General features: G+C 36.0%; 1 protein-coding gene across 2 annotated transcripts; it reads right to left on the bottom strand.

Annotated features, from left to right (window-relative positions):
- Positions 1–9,896: 9,896 nt before the first annotated feature.
- On the bottom strand, positions 9,897–19,116 carry LOC148597612 (uncharacterized). Of its 2 annotated transcripts, XM_088563551.1 has the most exons (5): positions 18,959–19,116; positions 15,360–15,473; positions 14,280–14,470; positions 12,735–12,803; positions 9,897–10,391 (listed from the first exon to the last, which is right to left on the bottom strand). In XM_088563551.1, the coding sequence occupies exons 2-5, from the start codon at positions 15,367–15,369 to the stop codon at positions 9,969–9,971; spliced, it is 693 nt and encodes a 230-aa protein (XP_088419677.1). In that variant the 5' UTR covers positions 15,370–15,473; positions 18,959–19,116; the 3' UTR covers positions 9,897–9,968. The 2 variants fall into 2 exon arrangements, with proteins under 2 accessions (XP_088419677.1, XP_088419678.1); XM_088563552.1 differs by lacking the exon at positions 14,280–14,470.
- Between the last annotated feature and the right edge of the window lie 834 nt (positions 19,117–19,950).

Genomic DNA, 19,950 nt, shown 5'->3' with positions numbered 1-19,950 from the left:
CAGTTCCATGATATTGAACCAGTTAATGAATGAATATAACAAGGACACAGAAAAAGTATGTAAAAAATTACCTACCATCCTTTCAACTACAGTCCAGTGTTATGGTGGAGACTGTTCATCTTGCCTTAAGGAGTCTGTGGTATGCAAAGGTACAGTCAGTGATAACTGGTGGACTAGATCCTTTTACCTAAGCACTTACAACATCACTGTGCTGAAAATAGATGAAATTGATGAAATTATACTGCTAGAACTACTGAAAATGATACTTAGTGAGGAAGCAGTCAATAGCATGAGAATGTTCCACACAACAAATAAAAATGAAGGAGTTCATTGTGCATTGAGTGTGAGTTTACCAAAAAATGTAACTCATGGAAAAAACATGGAAGGCAGACTTCATTCTGCAATACACAGGACCAACAACAGACCTGGTACATCAGCCAAGATGAAAAGCAAAGAGTTGAACATTAAAGTGTCCGAAGACTGTGAGACCTTCTTTGATAAAATGGACAGAGAGTATACTTACAAAAGGAATTATGAGCAGAAACCTGAAGTAAAGATAAGAAGGTTACAACAGACAGCTGTCAGACTGGAGGAACACAAGATTCATAAAGAGCTCCACAAAAAGAGACCAGACTATGTAAAAGGGCAACTAGATCCTGTACCAGATGAGCTGATGCATGATGCATACTGCAAGAAGAAGATGCCTAAGTAAAAGACAGACAGCTTAAAAAAATCAAAGGTCCTTTTAAGGACCACCCAAATCTTTCAAAAAGATTTCTTATATTGATACGAATAAAATGAAATTTAATGAATAAATGAACACTTTCCCCTGCCCATTTTCTTTTAAATCCATTAAAATACCTAAATTATTATCTGGCATCTTAAGGTGCACTAAACAGGGGGGAAAGGGGGCAATGTGACCTATACATTCCCCTTTCGACACACATGTTTGCCTACTGTTGTTGATACCATGTGGTTCCAACACCAGATGAGCTACATTTATGCATTTGGTATTGTGGCACAGGTGTGATACATCAACAGCTGCTAACTGTGCAGCCCTATGCTGTATCATGTATGCAAGCCTGTGCACATATAATAATTTCCACCCAATGGCACCAGGAAATCTACAATGTATGACCCCATATTTGCCATTTGGTGTACATGACCCTGTCCAAATAAAACACTCTCCATTTAGCCCAAGGGCACATTTTTCCTCTAGCTTTTGATGGTACTTCTGAAAAAAGGCATCCATTTTGTAAAGTTACTTTTTCAAGCAAGATTGAGTAGGAATATTTCTCAAAACGAGGATTTGGTACTCCTCAAAACCACAAAAAAAGTCCAAATTTGAGATATCCATCTCCTATCTTTTGAAAAATGGCTAAATTATGCAAAATTTCCTCAAAATATAGTAAATTTGATATATTTCAATAGTACTGTACCTCTACTACACATATGAAACATAAAAATACTCACCAATATAAAAATGTAGCCATATCAGCTGTTTTTGTATGCAAACATACCTCTCTATTAGGCACGAAACCACAATTAATTTTCCCACTGTCTTCTTTATAGCCTTTCTGTAATTTAAAAAAATTCCACCGGCGCAATTCAATTCAGATTTTCAGGGACGTTAATTTGAACCTTCCAACAACTTATATAAAAAATATAAAAAAAATTACCATTATTTTTTCAAATTTTATGCATAAACACAGAGATACCCTAAAAAATGACCCAAAATGGCTTCTGGATGTCACAAACTTGACCTTTTTTGACCTCACCAAATCACAACCTAAATGTCAAATTTCTCATTTCAACACATCTACTAAAATAATTTCATTATTCCTCTTCCATTTGAGCACAAAAAGTATGAGAAATTCTGAAAGGAAGTGTTTCTAAAAAAATTTTGAAAAATCTCCTATTATTATAGGAACTATATTCGTATACAACGAAAAGCTAAGGGCAGATAATTGAGGTCTCGTACCTATTAGATGCGCTAAAGTTAAAATACTGTAATAAAAAACTATTTTCTGTTATTTCATCATATTTCCAATCATTCTGCAAAGTTTCGATCAAATCGGTTCATTACCATGTCCACAAACCAGCTTCAAAGACAGCTACCCAAAACTGTTTGCAGCTCTTCTTTCTTATCTGAAAAATTCCAAAAGTTAGATATGACCACTTTTATCAATATTGCAATAACTTTTTTACTTTTGGAGATATTTTCACAAACTAAAGTGTTTTTTTCTCTTGGATAATTATAGTATTTGAATTACAAATTTTCTTTTATCAAAATAGTTTTAAAGTGGTTTAATTTTTTTTTTTCAAATTCCAAATATGGAAAAAAATAGAATTGAATCAAATGAAGCTAAAATTAAAAATACTTCTACTTCATAAAAAAAATAGAAAAAAATATTGTAAATTACTTTAATAATTCAGAAAACAGCCCCAATTTACAGATTCTTGATAAGTTGAAAAGTATTTGTGTAAATAATTATTTTCTACAGGTGGCAATATGACCAATAATCTAAAGGCTCAGGGTTGCATACTCATACATAAAGTTCTTCAGATAAGAAAATTTTTGAATAATTACACAGGTATTTTAGGAAATTTTCATCACAGCAAGTTTTTTTCTTCACATTTTAAAGAAAACAAAATTGATTTATCACATTTGGGTCTCAAAGAACGAAAATTATAATATAGTGGTGCAAAAATGGTCAATTTAATTTTATTTTTTTTTACTAGTATCTACTTAAAAAGTACAAAAACAATCCCAAATCAAATATTTGTTATCAATAATACGGAATTAAACCACCATATTGGCTTTCTTTTGATGATTCTTTGAAAACCCCCCATCACTCAAGGGGCAGTCTAGTATCCTATTAGGATCAAATTATCTGATCTAATGAGTAAAAGACTGCACCCTGAGCCTTATTAGAACTAAGTAAACATTGTCAGCATCTAGAAATTCTCACCTAAACTATCAAAAGAACCAAAAAGTACAAATAGTAGCCCTTTCGAGACTAAAATCATACCAAATTTTGTTGCGGAAGCATACAAGAAGAAGATTCAAATATGTTTACTGATGGTAATACTCCACACAACAAAGGCAAAACTGGTCTAGCAGGAAGCCACAAGGTTAGTAATGCTGGACGGTTCAAGAAAGGTCATACTCCGTGGTCGAAAGGTCTCGTTTTTGAGAATGCAGTTTCATCAGATGAAGAAGAGTCAAAAGCTTACATCCGAATGAATCTGCAAGATCACCAACAAGACGACATCAAAGCTGATTCCGTATCCAGGACTGACAGCTCACAAGTGGTAAAAGAAGATGGAAGTGGTGTGATTAAATCCAGTATGATCCTGCGGCCACGGTTCCTGAAAGCAGACAAAGAAAAGGTGACATCAAATAATTCTCATATTATTGAGAGTGAAAAGATGTTTGACATGTTCAACTTGGCGTACCAACAGCACAGGGAAACACCAAAAACTTGTAAGAGGCCATGGATGGAGCCACATAGTGACAGAAAATGGGGTGCCTGTATCATGTACAGAGTTCGGTGTGCAAACTGTTGGTTTGTGACTCCAACACTAGCAAAGTTGTACTCAGAAGTTGAAAACAACAAGCCAGGGCCAAATCCAGCCGGTACTAACATTGCGCTAGTTTCAGCAGGACTAGATAGTCCAATAGGAAGCACCAAGACCCAGGAGATTTTAGCGCGTGTAAGTGTTCCACCTCCATGCAAGAGTGGTATGCAGTGAAACACCGACCGAATTTCTAAAGTTATGGTAAAGCAGAACAAGGACGACATGAAAGATAAGGTTGAACAAGTGAAGGCATACAACAAAAAGAAGGGACAACCAGAAAATGTGATAGATGTGACCTTAGATGGCAGGTACCCAACTGCAACAAGGTCCAGCAGGAAGAAACCAGGGTTAAATGCATCACAGGCACAGATGCTTGCGATTGAACAAAATACTCCATGGAAGTTTGTAGTCGCATCATCTTCACTAAACCAGCTATGTTGGAAGGGAGCTTGGCTCAGAGGAAAGGGATTTGATGCAGAGTGCCCAGGCCATGAAGACTGTACTGCTACCCTTCATAGAACTATACCAATATCAGAATATGCCATGGGAAAAGAAATTGGAAATCAGCTTGCACTGCAAGGTATGCTTATCCGTTATGCCACAACAGATGGAGATGCACGTTCCGCTAAAGGAGTAGAAGATGCCATACATGTACTGTATCCTATGTGGGAAGTGCAGAGACTGGCGGACCCAGTACATCTAAGCCAACATCAATTCCGAGCGGGAATGCGAGCTGAGTTTAGTGAGACCATGTTTCATGGACAAACTAAAGAAGAGAACAAAGACTTGAAGAAAATGTTTAGCCTGGACTTGAAGTGTCGCAGTTCCATGATATTGAACCAGTTAATGAATGAATATAACAAGGACACAGAAAAAGTATGTAAAAAATTACCTACCATCCTTTCAACTACAGTCCAGTGTTATGGTGGAGACTGTTCATCTTGCCTTAAGGAGTCTGTGGTATGCAAAGGTACAGTCAGTGATAACTGGTGGACTAGATCCTTTTACCTAAGCACTTACAACATCACTGTGCTGAAAATAGATGAAATTGATGAAATTATACTGCTAGAACTACTGAAAATGATACTTAGTGAGGAAGCAGTCAATAGCATGAGAATGTTCCACACAACAAATAAAAATGAAGGAGTTCATTGTGCATTGAGTGTGAGTTTACCAAAAAATGTAACTCATGGAAAAAACATGGAAGGCAGACTTCATTCTGCAATACACAGGACCAACAACAGACCTGGTACATCAGCCAAGATGAAAAGCAAAGAGTTGAACATTAAAGTGTCCGAAGACTGTGAGACCTTCTTTGATAAAATGGACAGAGAGTATACTTACAAAAGGAATTATGAGCAGAAACCTGAAGTAAAGATAAGAAGGTTACAACAGACAGCTGTCAGACTGGAGGAACACAAGATTCATAAAGAGCTCCACAAAAAGAGACCAGACTATGTAAAAGGGCAACTAGATCCTGTACCAGATGAGCTGATGCATGATGCATACTGCAAGAAGAAGATGCCTAAGTAAAAGACAGACAGCTTAAAAAAATCAAAGGTCCTTTTAAGGACCACCCAAATCTTTCAAAAGGATTTCACTAGCATAATTGTACAAATTTCCGGTTTTTTTTACAAAATCAAATATATCATTAATGAAAATGTTGAATATCATAGGTCCAAAAATAAATCCTTGCATGGGCACATCTTTATTTGTATCTAGGAAAGTACTACATTTAGAACTTATTTTCGCACACTGTTTTCTACCAGTAAGATAGCTTTGTAACCATTCTGAAGAGTTTTTTTTTTTGTCACACAATTATTTAGCTTCACCAGTAAAAGGTTATAGGGAAACGTGAAGTAACCTTATTGACTAGTTCGTCACGCATTATTAATGTTTAACAATCATTATTATAACAAGAAAGAGAGTGTCCATTTTTACCAAAGTATCTGTGTAGAGTCATTTTGACGGCCTTGTTTTCTCTGTCAGGGTCTATAAACTTGATACAAGGTCCACAAATAGTTATACGGTTGGTTTGCCGAATATACACTTAAATATAGGGACTTGTTAACTGGGAAAAGAAGTGGACTCCACCTTTCTGAGGGGATCTTTATTCGCATATAGCTATTTTTTTGTGTAGAAAATTAAAAGAGGGAATTTGCCATACCTTATAAATTATTCATATGTTTAATACATGTATGATTGAAATGAGTGATATTTGTTAAATGAATGAAATAAGAACATTGACTTTTGATTTTATCCACAGTTTGCTTCTCATTTTTGAGGCGGGTTATTTTTTAACGTAGTTATTTTTGTGTGTAAACGCTAAACAGAATTTGTCATAGTTACTTGATAGTGTCAAGTATCGTCATCCCTAAGGATATGTATGCATATGAATTTATTCTGAATGGGTATGTGTTTCTACTGTTTTCTTTGGTGTACTATCTTGCCCAAAAAAAGTGGAAAATAAAGAAAAATAGACTAAGAGGATTGAATTGCTTAATGAGAATTGAAGATTTGTTCGTGCCCAGCAAGCTCACAATATGTAGGGTACCGTTCTGAGCCTTGTAGAGGGTGATAATGTAGGATTTAGAGAGCTGTTCCACTGTCAGATGTTTTATATACCTTGCTCGGCCATTTAGAGGGCGGTATTGTAGGATTGAGACATCTGTTCCAATATCAGATGTTTTTTATACCGTCCTGGGCCATGTAGAGGACGGTATTGTAGGATTGAGACAGCTGTTCCAATATCAGATGTTTTGTATACCGTCCTGGGCCATTTAGAGGGCGGTATTGTTGGGTTGAAACAGCTGTTCCGATATCAGATATTTTATATATTAATGTTCTATTACCTTCCTGTTCTAATAATATGGGGATAAGGTAACATATCTCATAATAAGTGTATCTTCCAGATTTTCATTATTTACGATTATAAAAGGATGCAGTTATTGTTACTACACAGTTGTTGTCTTGCTGAATACCAAATGAAGGGCGACGCGCATTCATCAGATAATTGAAAGACTATGTGTGCGAATAATATTTGAATGAGCAGAGAACTTTTTATAACTTTCTTTACTACGTTTTGTGAAGCATTGTCGCCCTCCTTTTTTATGCTTCTAGATTAAATAGCCTTGCTAAACACGCATTACATTTAGATGCTTCTAGATTGCCTAGCCTTGCTAAACATGCACTTCGTTTTGGTGCTTCTAGAAAAGCTAGCCATCCTTAATATACACTCAAATTTGGCGTTTCATGATTAACTAGCCTGGCTAAACATGCACTACGTTTTTTGGTGCTTCTAAAAAAGCTAGCCATGCTTAATATGCACTAACTTTGGTTTTTCTTGATTAGATAGACCTAGTAAATATGTACTACGTTTTTGTGCACTACGATCGAATAGTCTCGATTATATCCTCCAAAGTTCCTAACAATTTCGGTTGGTCACCCCTAACAAAGACAATAAACATTGTAACACGTTTACAAGAATTTTCGATTGAATAAAGGTTAATCATTTACATGTATTTTGTACGAGACACTGATTTCACAAAAATCATTCATCGACCACAAAGTTATCCTCCCCAACAGCTTTGGTAACAGATGGCGTCCTTTCGTAAAACGGATGGGAAAAAGTCCGGGTGTTAAAAGAATAGGCCTGCAGCAGCGCTAAGCTTGTCGTACAAGGCGACTAAATAGTGCTCAGAAACCTAGCCGGGGGCTAGGCGCTCTGCCCACAGAGCAACTGGGATGTGTGCCTCAGGTGGTGGAATGGGGTACCCCTGGCGTGTTTCATGCTGGGGTTGTCAGGCTATAATACGGAAAACCTGACCGCAAACCATAGTGGTGCACCGTGTTGGGAAAGAAGCCACGTTCCTCGCACGTTAAAGAACCCTGCTGTGGTATTCGATAGGAGTAGGAACCTTTGCGCTCCGCCACAGGAGGCTAAATTGCCCGACCTTACCCATCTCCCCCTTTTTCCAGTGGTAATCAAAATTTGTCGACCCTATTATCCTTGTGACCCATCCTTTCTTTTTTTCATTTCATGTTCATTTTATCATCCATTTCATGTTCTTCGTCTGAATATAGCTGAAATATTGCTGCTCGGACGTTAAACCCCAACAAACAAACAAACAAACAAACGGATCGGAAAAATGGTCTGATTTTAGTGCATCATATGCACCTACACGTAGTTACTTTCGATAACTAGGTTGTCTCCCTTGACAAGAGCAAAAACGAAGCACATTTGTTCTACAAGATGCATCTAGTGCTTTCTTTTTATTTAGTTTAATGATCTATAACGAATGCCACATTATATACCCTCGATTTTTTAGCAGGCTGATGCATTGATGGTGTATTAATTTCAGGTTGTCTAGAAACTCTCCCCAAATGCACTGCCAACATTGGTGGTTCTATAATAGTTTACATTAAGTCTCTAAATACAGCGATGAACACCGGTAGGAAGACCAAGGAAGTAAAGTAAACTCAAGGTCGGATTTAAAATCAAGTCTAATAATGCCTCCATTTTTCATCTATAGCGGATGCTGAATTTAAAGTCTGTTCATATTTACGTGCATTGTCTTTGGATTTTGTATGAAGTATTAAATTCCTCGTGGTAGATTAAAAGAGTAAATAAAGACGCGCATTTTGTACCCATTTGTGTTCCTATTGTCTATCTAAAAGCTAATCAACCAAACTGTACAAAGATATCGTTAATCAAAACGTCCACCTACATGTAAGTAATGATTTCACCATCTTAAGATTTATCACGCCCTACATATAACAAGGTACGTACATGTACACGTATGCCAGTGGATGTGGAATATTAGTATAATGAGTGCTAAAACTAAAAGAAAACAAATTAAGACAAAATTACAATGTATTTGCACGTTCTATTGACAGGTCCGGGTGTTAAAAGAATAGGCCTGCAGCAGCGCTAAGCTCGTCGTAAAAGGCGACTAAATAGTGCTCAGAACCCTAGCCGGGGATGTGTGCCCCAGGTGGTGGAATGGGGTACCCCTGGCGTGTTACATGCTGGGGTTGTCAGGCTATAATACGGAAAACCTGACCGCAAACCATAGAGGTGCACCGTGTTGGGGAAGATGCCACGTTCCTCGCAGGTTAAAGAACCCTACTGTGGTATTCTCCCGGAGTAGGAACCATAGGGCTCCGCCACAGGAGGCTAAATTGCCCGACCCTACCCACCTCTCCCTATTGCCAGTGGCAATCAAGATTTGTCGACCCCATTGTACTTGTGTCCCATTTCATCATCATTTCATATTCATTTTATCATCAATTTCATGTTAATCGTCTGAATATAGCTGAAATATTGCTGCTCGGACGTTAATCCCCAACAAACAAACAAACAAACAAACAAACAAACGTTCTGTTGGATATATTCAAAATTCGTATTTTGTTGGTGTTAGTTTTTGCCCAACATATATACATGTACATATAATACATATAAATATAACGAGAATAGGTATGGTGTATACGTCAAAGAGACAAAAACCATACCTGAATGCATGAAAAGGTCAACTCAAGGTCATCCATCGGTCTTCATTGAGCAACAAAGAAACTCTAACACCCCAGGACAGGCTGCAACTGGTCCCCAAAACATCATTATACACAGGTACAGTTAAAGAGTTGTCCATATATACTCAATTAACATTAAAAAATAAACTAAAGGTGAAAACGAAACAAGACATACAGAGGCCAGAAATTCTTGACTTTGGACAGGCGAACAAATGCGGCGGGGTTAAAGTACTTTATAATTGGCGTGATCACAATCCTTCCCCTTTCATATAAATCATATAATACAAAAAAAAAACCTGAGAACCGTTTTGTTAAATGAAATATGATTAAGGACATAAATGTGTATTAAGATTTTTTGGCAAAAATAGAAAAGCAATTATCCTTTTTTGTGTGATGATGTTAGACTTACAAATTCACGAAGTCGTCGCGAACACCTGATGTATCCTGTAACATTGTGACTCTTCTTCAATATTCTTTTGATTTAAAGGTTTATGGGACATAACAGTGGACAAACTGTGGTGTTTAATATTCAGGTCATAACGCTGAAGGTCATATGGACTCGTTGGTCGCCAAAAAAATGAATCGCGTCGGGAACAATACAGCCTACTTCAAACCAATACCCTGACCAATACGGAATTATGTAGAGCCAAGTAGCACCACTATAATATAATGTTTTGTAGACATGAACGATGCAAATGTTGTACTATTGCTATGTCATACAAATATAATAGTAACGACAACCAAACGGGTCCTGAATAAAAAAAAATACCATTCCACACATGACATCCGTGATTCGATTTTTTAATACTAGAGTATTCATAGAACAATTAGAATTGAGTGAAAAGAAATGGAGATGTTTACGTAACAATCTGCACGTGGTTAACTGTTAGTTTCGGTACGGCGAGTCTATTAGGATTGTCTTGTTGTTGAACAGTGGCGACATCCGTCTTAGTTTCAGTTTTGTCAGACCCCTTTTCAGGTTTTTGAACATGATAAACAAAATCGTTGTGGTAACCATGACTACGCCTTACTTGGACATTCATTGGGTTGTGTAGTGTGCAGCCCATAACGATGCCCGTAATGAAGCACCCTAATGTTATGATGAAAAGGACCACAAATGGCATCAAGTGTTCAAGGCATGGCTTCTTGTTGTCTTGAAGTAATACAGTCCCATTACAAGAGTTAAATACTTTAGATGTGTCGATAAACAAACACACAAACGCAGTAGATATACCGAATCCTACAATACCAAACCATAACACTATAGGGAAACAACCAATCTGAAATGAAAATAAAAACAAAAAATACTTCATGAAAATACATGTCAATTTATTTAAATCTACATGTAAAACAAGAAACTAGCAAAACAATACATTGAAATTTGATCCTGAAAAGGAGGGACTGGCAGTATTTGAAAATATTTTGTGGCCCCACAGATGTTGTAAACAAATATTCTGGCTTACACACCCTAAACAAATTTCTGACCTCAGTCCAAAGGTCATACAGTGTAATGGAAATATATAATCGTGCCCTAAAGTTGATGAAAATAAATTTTCTGATCCTTCAAATTTCACAAAATTGATATTCTGACCAGAAAAAAATGCTTAGTTCCCATCAGAATTGAATAGTCACTACAATACAATCTGGTCATGTGAAACCAAGGTAAATTCATCATCAAAAGTAGACCCTCATGATTTAAGACGACACATTCAGGCTTTATACATCACATAAAATACAGTAAAAACTGAAAAATTCAATAACGTATCGTATTTGAAATTACGTGTACATGTAGGTGAAAAGGTTTTGGTAGTCAGGGGTTTTCTACCGTCATTTTGCCTAGATATTGTTCTTTGTTGTATGGGCTTTCCTTTTCTGCATTTTTTGTCGGTAATTGCCTAGAGTTTATCAGTTCTATAATTTCAATATTTTCCTTTACTGGTATCGCTATAGTGTAAATAGAAGTTAAATAGCTACAAGCTCGTGACTACATGAATCAGACTCAGTAAGAAGTTCAACCTTCCATGTACATTGTGGATACATAGACGTGATTAAATATTGAATGCATGATTCAAAGTCAAAAGCCTTTGCAGAATACATAAACGTCTTGGCGATGCCGATATACATGTAAGAGTAATCAAGGGAACCAAGGTTCTAGCGGAAATCAAAGAAATGTAATCCACAGACAAAGACCAGACATAGAAAACAGACATACAAAAAAAAAAAAACATGAATAACTAAAATAATACATACAAAGCAACACAAGTAAATAAGCAACTCGGACTCCACTAAAACTGGGAGCATGGACCAGGTGCAGCGGTAGGGAAAGCGTCACCCACCGAGTTGAAACTACATGTATAAATATATGTAAATAAACAACTGGATTAGGCTGGTAAAGATGCTGTCAATAAGACTATTAACACATAAACTACAGTATCAGCTTTGTATAAGTCATTTGGGGAGACTATTAACACATACACTACTGTATAGGACTGGTATAAGTCAGGTGGGGAGACAATTAACACATTCACTACTGCATAAGCCTGGTATAATCTTGTGGGGAGACAATCAACACATTCACTACTGCATAAGGCTGGTATAAGTCTTGTGGGGAGACAATTAACAAATTCACTACTGTATAAGACTGGTATAAGTCTTGTGGGGAGACGAACTATTAACACATGAAATACTGTATAAGGTTGGTATACGTCATTAGGGGAGACTATCAACACATGCACTACTGTTTGAGGATGGAACAAGTCTTGAGGGGAGACTATTAACACATGTACCACTTGGTCAGGCTGGTATAAGTCATATGAAGGAGAATAAAAATACATTTACTACTTGGCCATGCTGGTAAAAGTCATGTGGGGGGACTATAAATACATGTACTACTGGGTCAGGCTGGTAAAAGTCACGTGGTGGAGAGTATAAATTCATGTACTGATGGGTTAGGCTGGTATAGGTCACGTGGTAGAGACTATAAATAAATGTACTACTGGGTCAGGCTGGCATAAGTCATGTGGGGGACTATAAATAAATGTACTACTGGGTCAGGCTGATATCAGTCATGTGGAGGGCTATAAATACACGTACTACTGGGTTAGGCTGGTACATGTCATGTGGGGGAGACTATAAATACATGTACTACTAGGTTTGGCTGGTATAAGTCATCTGGGGGATCATAAACATGATACATGTAAATACATGTACTACTGGGTCAGTCTGGTATAAGTCATGTGGGGACACTATAAATACATGTACTACTGGGTTAGACTGGTATAAGTCATGTGGGTAGTCTATATAAATACATGTACTACTGGGTTAGACTGGTATAAGTCACGTGGGAGAGACTACATATGTACTACTGGGTTAGGCTGGTATAAGTCATGTGGGGGGAGACTATATATGTACTACTGTGTTAGGCTGGTATAAGTCATGTGGGGGGAGACTATATATGTACTACTGGGTTAGGCTGGTATAAGTCATGTGGGGGGAGACTATGCATGAATACATGTATTTCTGAGTTAGGTTGGTATAAGTCACGTGGGGGAGACTATAAATATATGTACTACTGGGTTAGGCTGGTTAGTCCTGTTGAGTATAATAACTGCACATGTACTAACCGTATCAATGACGTAAGATTCTCTTTCCCGTTTGTGTACAGAGGTTATTATTATCAATAACACGAAACTCTGAAAGAAAAGAGAAATTAAACAGTAAAAATTAACCATTTAAAAAACGATAACTTTGTAACAACCGAATGACATACTATGATTGGTTACATGTACATGTATGTATGGTCTTTAATTGTTTCTGAATGACATACATGTACTATGAATTCCTATGTTTGGTCTTTAATTGTTTTTGAATCACAAATCAAAATGAATATTAAGGGTTATCACCTCCTGTCTGATAAAAAGACTTAGATACCATGGATACTCAGATCTGTTTGTGTTTTAGTGCAAGCTTGCCTTTACATCATTGGAAACCTAAGTATCTGGGGAGGATCCAAAATTTCAGGTTAGGGGAGTACAATTGTATATGGAATTAAAGGCTTTGCAAATCGGGGCAAGAAAATTGTTGGGGTAGAATTTATGAAAAATCAAGATTTCATACAAGAAAAAAAAACAATTTTAGAGGGGCGTTCCTCTATGAATTCGCGCCTGTATATTAGCTGCGTACATGCACGTGCATGTGGAGTGTTGGTATATAGTATCGGCCACGCTACCGGTCCATAGTTTTAAATTTGGTTCGTGCATCACGATGTAAGATTCTGGAGCTATTTTTGACAGCCAAGACATTGTGTCTTTTAAACGTATCGCCGGGATACATTTTTGAACATATGAATAGTAAAAAAAAATAAGCATCATGGCCTTTTTTTCTTTATATCAACAAATTCTTCAATCAGGTTAGAAAAGTTCAACTGGATTATTTTCTTTGCAGATCAAAAGGGAACCTCATTATACGTTAAATATGCATCGTGCATCGTCAAAATATATAAATCGAAAGAACTATGCAATTAAAACATAAAAGATAATAATTTCTTTTTGACTTGCAATGGCATTTGTGAATACATTGTTTATTTCACTTCTGGGCAAGATGGTTTCTTTTCAATAAAAAAAAAATCTTGGAACGGTGACGTGAATAACGTCAATAGGTCCAGTCCGCAAATAATTCAAAGGAACAAATCTTTACTTTGACTTGAATGGATAAGAGATTTTTTAAATTTTTTTTACCACGTTAAAATATTTGCATAAACAAATTCGGGACTGTTTACACTTGTTCATCAATCGTTTTGCGGTACTTGAAACCTAAAGTTGGTTATTTCGAAGAAATTTGTCAAAATTTTAAAACAATTCTTAAGATAGGCCCTTTTTATTGCACAATTATAAAAATAGGAGATGCGGTATTGCCAATACATGTAGAGTCATCAAACGCCAAGCAACGAATAATTAAACTTCAATTAAGCAGGTCACCACACGGTCTTCAAGCGGTCTTTTTTTTTTTTCAAAACACAATACATGTACATATCTCAACTATAAATGATTTATAAATACTTATTTCTTTAAATATCATCGAATGCTATTTTGAATCCGGATGAAAACTTACAAAATTTTCATGTAAATGTGCCGGAGTTTTTACACATTAAAATCTGAATGAAATCTTACAATAGTAGCTATTATGAATGCACCGATATGGAGTTTCTCCCAGACCTCCAACTCAGTCTGTATCTTTTCTAGACCCATCTCAAACTCCACACCAACCACCACACCACCAACACAACTCAGGAAAAATAAGATTACCGTCTTGTGGTATAGGCTCAGTGCGTGCTTTCTTTCCTCCCCAGATAAGGAATTATCTACAAGTTCAGATGTCATTGTAGCACCATAATAGTTCGGTTTCATAAATCAACCCAAAATTATGATCTTCATTTAATTCTCGCGACTTTCTGAAATCAGGCGTTGAAGAAGGATTCGAGAAAAATTAAAATAATTTCTGAAACGAAATCAATGTATATATACATAATGTAGCTTAACTACCGGCGTAAGTCTTGTGTAATCAAAAATTATTTCGTAAATATTGAAATAGCCAAATAATTTGATACAAATGTTATGAGGCACCATCCATTGTCTCGGTAGGTGGGATTTTTATGCTCGACAAACTTTTTTCTTCTCCAGAATTTAGATATCGAAATACAATTTTACGAGAATGGATGTGATGAAAAATGTCAGTTCAAGGTCACCCATTGGTCTTCAATGAACGACGAGGAAACCCTCACACCACAAGCTAGGAAAAGAGCGCTGAGATGAGAAATTAAACAAAATTAAATATACATTGTCAAACGAAAATGCCATTTGACAGTGGTAGGTACAGAGGGGTACAGGGGGTTGGCACCCCCTTTTTTATTTGAAAATTTATCATTTTCATGTGTAAAATTGACAAAACAAGGCAGATAATGTACTAGCGCCCCCTTTTTTCTGGCACCCCTTCTTTTCAAAGGGTCTGGACCCGGTCCTATATGAGCCAATGTATATGCTGATTCGGTTCTACTTGAGCCAACGTCCATGCTGAACTGCACTACTTTTTACTTTAAGATTGCATTATCTTTATTTTTTCACAAATTGTACTACATGTACATGTACATGAAATTGATTTTACTCAAAATATGACACAGTCACAATTTAGATTTTACCAAATTATTATGTTAATGATGAAAGTACATGTGTGTATGTGAAATCAAACCATACCACTAGACATGCTGATTTAGCTTGTTTCGTCTGCTCGTGCTGCCTCTGTGGGTTGGTGTGAATTAGCATATTATCCTCATAACCCTAAATTAAATGATGAAACTCCAGATGCTTCTACAAATATAGATACATTACACAATAAAATGTATTCTCTTAATTACTTGTATTTGTTCAGTAATCAAAATAGATCACTTTTATCGCGGTTGTGTACTTAATGATGGAATTGGAATATTGAACACTTTACAGTTGTGTCGGAGACAGTCACCCCTCTATACCCCCGTGCCAATAATTAAAGTACTCGCTCCGAGTTTTCTACAAGCTAAAAAACATCGAATTTCACTTCATAAGCAGTATAAGTTCTGTTGTTTTTTAATAGTAGACTTAGTTGTTGTTTTAATTACACCTCAGAATCCTGTATCCTGATTGGTTAATTGCAAGTGTATTTAATCATCTATTTGTTTCGGCAATTTTACTGTTGTCGGGTATACTTACATGAAACATGTAAACTGTGAGACGAAAAACGAAACGAAATGGACCGAAACGAAACGCAACAGGCCAACACAAAACGAATTCAGACGCTAGTAACGTGTTATAAAGAGTAGAAGGGACAGAAATAAGAAATACTGAATCAATGTACCGAATAATCGGTAGTGAAATGAACAAAAGCAGAAATGGATAAACCTTATTTTTATGTAATGTACATACCCTAACAGAGTGACAGATAATAAGAGTTTCCTTTATATTTGAATTGTTCTACGTTTTGGGTTTCCAAATAATGCAAAATGTTCACTTTCAATCTTTAACTCGAATGATCCGGATTTCATACACAGGCAAATATTTTTCACGTAAAATTCATGTTAATCGAGCTTCACGTGAAATTTACATGAAATTAACATGATTTTCATGTGATATTCACTAAACAAGAATTTCGTGTGAACATTTCGTTTGAATTTCACGTGACGGCTCCATTCACCCGAATTTCACGTGAACTCTGACACTTAGTTAACTTGCTCAATTCAGGTGAAAATCGTGTGAAATTCTTGTGAAAATCATGTGAAGTAATTTTGCTTGTGTACATTTAACTTAAATTGACTTCGCAAGATACTGTAATCCTTTAGGATAGAAAAAAGTGTTAAGTAAGCAGAGTATCAAAATCTGTCCAACGTTAATTAAAACATGATCAAGAACATACAACATTAATGAATACACACTCAATGCAAATATTATACTCGGTTGTAGGTATAGTAACCTAAGGAATAATTTTAGATGAAGTAAAAAGTCAATTAAAATATAACAGATTGTTTTTAAAGATTAAACACCAAAGTGATGGACGACTTAGTGGATCGAAGTTAGACTATAATAGTGTAGGTTACAGACCACCAATTCAACCAATGAGCATTTGGAACGTACGCAAAAATAGTCCTACGCAGAAATTACCCCTGTTCCTCATAGTGCTGTGAAAAAAGTTTTCATCTTATTTTAAAAAAATTAAACAGTTTCTGAAAGGAAAAACATTTCTGTACGTTTTATAGGTGATTTTGCTTCTTGTGATGTGAAGCCTAATCTCCATAATGATTTCTAAATATACCCCTATCTTGTGAAAACACTGGGATTTCCCATGCTATTTATAGACACTTCACTTCCGGTGACCAGTACTGCACTGCAAGTCTGCTAACCCCACATGCCATTCTGAGGATTGTGAGTTGACATATGTAGAATCATGCTGATATATAGTCCTCTGCAGGTTAAAGTTAAAGTAAAGTCCAGAGAAGCCATTGAATATTGTGAAATTTGCATAGAAGGCTATGGGAAGTGGAATTAGTGGTTTCTAGCCTGTAGCTAATTTCATCATTCTTACGTTCTTTATTTATTGGTAAAAGCGTCGTCAATGTATGCATTTAGTTCAATCAATTTTGATACGCTATATGACGATATGGTGTCGCTTCACTTCGATTGTTCAGTAAAGCATTTCACCTACAGGTATAAGTATAACGACAGAAATTATAGAGCACAGCGCTTCTTCGGTCCACGCAGCCATGGATTGTGAAGAAGAGGGGAACTTCATATAAGTGTTTAATAGGGTTCCAAATACACGGTAATATTTTGCATAAAAAAAAGAAAAAATCAATAGTATGTATTACGTCAACAAATGTTTCAAAAAAGTTGTATTAGAAACAATTTGGCATGAGACATACACCAGTCTTGCCATGGTTAATTCATTCTTTTCTATTTTTACAAAATTATATGAGATATTATCAGCTATATATCATAAGGAAAGCTACACATAGCATTAAAGTATTAATGTATTATACTATGAGCAATTATATAAAAAGCATTTGCAGACAACATATTTCTCTGGCCAATAAGTTGTACAGCTGACTGTTTAATAAAAAGGATATCCTTGGAAACCTTTACGTCTCCTAGTTTAGCGTTCGTGCATCGTTTATCGTGCGTTAGCTGAGCGTTTTTCGTGCTTTAAAACGCACAATAAACGCAACATAGAAGCATTCGTTTATACGCATGATAGGAGTGTTCGTTTACACGCACGATAGAAGCTTTCTCTTTTTTTTTTCGTAAACTCATTATTTGAATTTTTTATCTGCATCACTGGGTTTGCTCAGAATTTTTTCAATAGAATGTTAGAAAAATGAGGTTTTTGACAGAGTTATCTGCCCTTGAAATGTTCATTTTCAGTGCATTTCAGTGACATTGTAACTCAAAGGTCCAGCAAAATATGGGAAATCTTTTCTGTTTTTTCTTGATTCTGATGGTGCAAATAGTAAAATTACACTATCAAAATGAATGTTTTTTTCATACCATGTTTCACAAACTGCCTTAACGCGTTCGTCTATCGTGCGTTTGGTGAGCATTATGCGTGCGTTGAGGTATTGTGCGTCCGGGAAACCTGAACATCAATAGCTTTGATAATGCAAGGCAATACTCATGCCCAATTGAGATCTGCACATGGTGTGTAGGAAGATGAGATTTGTAATCCATGAGCTTGGAAGATCAACCATGTTCCCCTCATATTCAAAACAATTACGATATTTGTTATATATCCATCTACATATGTGTCATTGTAGCGAATCAATATGTGTAAAAGAATGTTCGGGAAGTCTTGTATATTATAAACCAATGTTCAATTCTACTGGATGAAAAACGTTTATTCCGGACGAATATATTGAGAATTTCTAAATCAAATATCACCACAAGGTCCAGGGGTCCATGTAATGTATTTTTGTTGTCTAGATTTTTCCTGTAACCATAAATCAGATCTCCAAAACTATTGTCGATCTACATGTAGTTTTAAATATGAGGTGAATATTATATTGTTGATAGCAGACATGATAGTCATTATTTTTCAACATGATTTTTCCTGCACTAAAGATGGGAGAGACGATATCTGCCAGATCGATCTCTCGTGCACTTACCCGTTTCGTTTGGGTTCATTTCGTTTCGTTTTTTTTTTTTCGTTCCGCAGTTTACAGGTACCCCGATTATTAGATTAGAAGTCGGCTAAAATACGCACCAGGACTGCAATAGTATGATAATTAAACCAGTGAATGTAAAAGTAAAACTTGAATAATTTATTTCCTTACCTTAAAGTATACTGCTCGCTCTCTTTCGAGCTTCAAGTACGAAATGTTTTGACGTCATAATATATCAATCCATCAACTCAAGCATTATAACAGTTCGCGCCATTTTAGATTTACTTCCCTTTACAAAATTTAAGGCTTAACACACTTTTTGATCGGATAAAAAGAATGTGCATCATTTTTGTGTGTAACAGTGTCGTCATCAACCGATTACATGAATAAACGAACTGAAAGGAAACAATCACCAAAATCGTCGAAAATGGCTGTAGCTGCGTTTACAGAACGGATATATTGTTTAAACCAAAAACCAAAAACAAAAACAAAAACAAACATACGCACTATATATATACACCCTAATTTCTCAGGAAGCGACGCAAAAGTCAGTGAATTTCTCATATCTTAGTGACCATGGCGGTGTGCGTTGTTTTTCATTCAGTATGGCCACTTTCCAGATAAAGTTAATGATGTAGACGCTGTACATCATCCAATAATTTCGCAATAAACGAACGGTAAACTACCCATAAAAATGATTTTCTATACACTGAAAAAGAACAAATGAAAATATTATTAATATGCATTTAATATGGAACTGGGAAAAAGAACAATGGTGGGGGGGGGGGGTATAAATATAAAAATTCTTTCAATTTTGCGAATTTGTAAGAAAATTTCCACCTCTACATTTCAACGAATTCGAGCGTGGTCATGATGTATTTCTTGCCTTAGATATCTTTTTACTGAATATGGTTAAACAGATGTATTTGAAATGTGTGTATTTCAAAACATGTATTTATTCCCTGAATTATAAAATTTTGCAGATATGTATAACATATACACAGTATTTTCCACATGATTATTTGACGTAATTATAGTGCAAGTCACGTCGAGTGGAGGGAAAACATCAGCGACGTTTGAAGTGTAAAATCGTTTTTCTTCCATCCTCCAAATAGGGATAACAAAAAAAAAAACGCAAAATGCTCGCCTAATATGGATTGCCA

This window comes from Perna viridis, chromosome 15 (genome assembly GCF_037379345.1).
Source record: "Perna viridis isolate PV_CMFRI_1.1 ecotype Kerala chromosome 15, ASM3737934v1, whole genome shotgun sequence".
NCBI classification, from domain to species: Eukaryota; Metazoa; Mollusca; class Bivalvia; order Mytilida; family Mytilidae; genus Perna; species Perna viridis.
The sequence above is the reverse complement of the archived record's forward strand: the minus strand, read 5'-3'. Positions and strand labels throughout refer to the sequence as shown.

Excerpts from the sequence above, each read along its gene's own strand:
- LOC148597612 (XM_088563551.1), bottom strand. Across the intron at positions 12,804-14,279 it reads CATTCATAATAGCTACTATT|AGTTTCGTGTTATTGATAAT; the intron begins GTAAGATTTCAT and ends CTTTTCTTTCAG. Across the intron at positions 10,392-12,734 it reads AATCTTACGTCATTGATACG|ATTGGTTGTTTCCCTATAGT; the intron begins GTTAGTACATGT and ends TTTTCATTTCAG.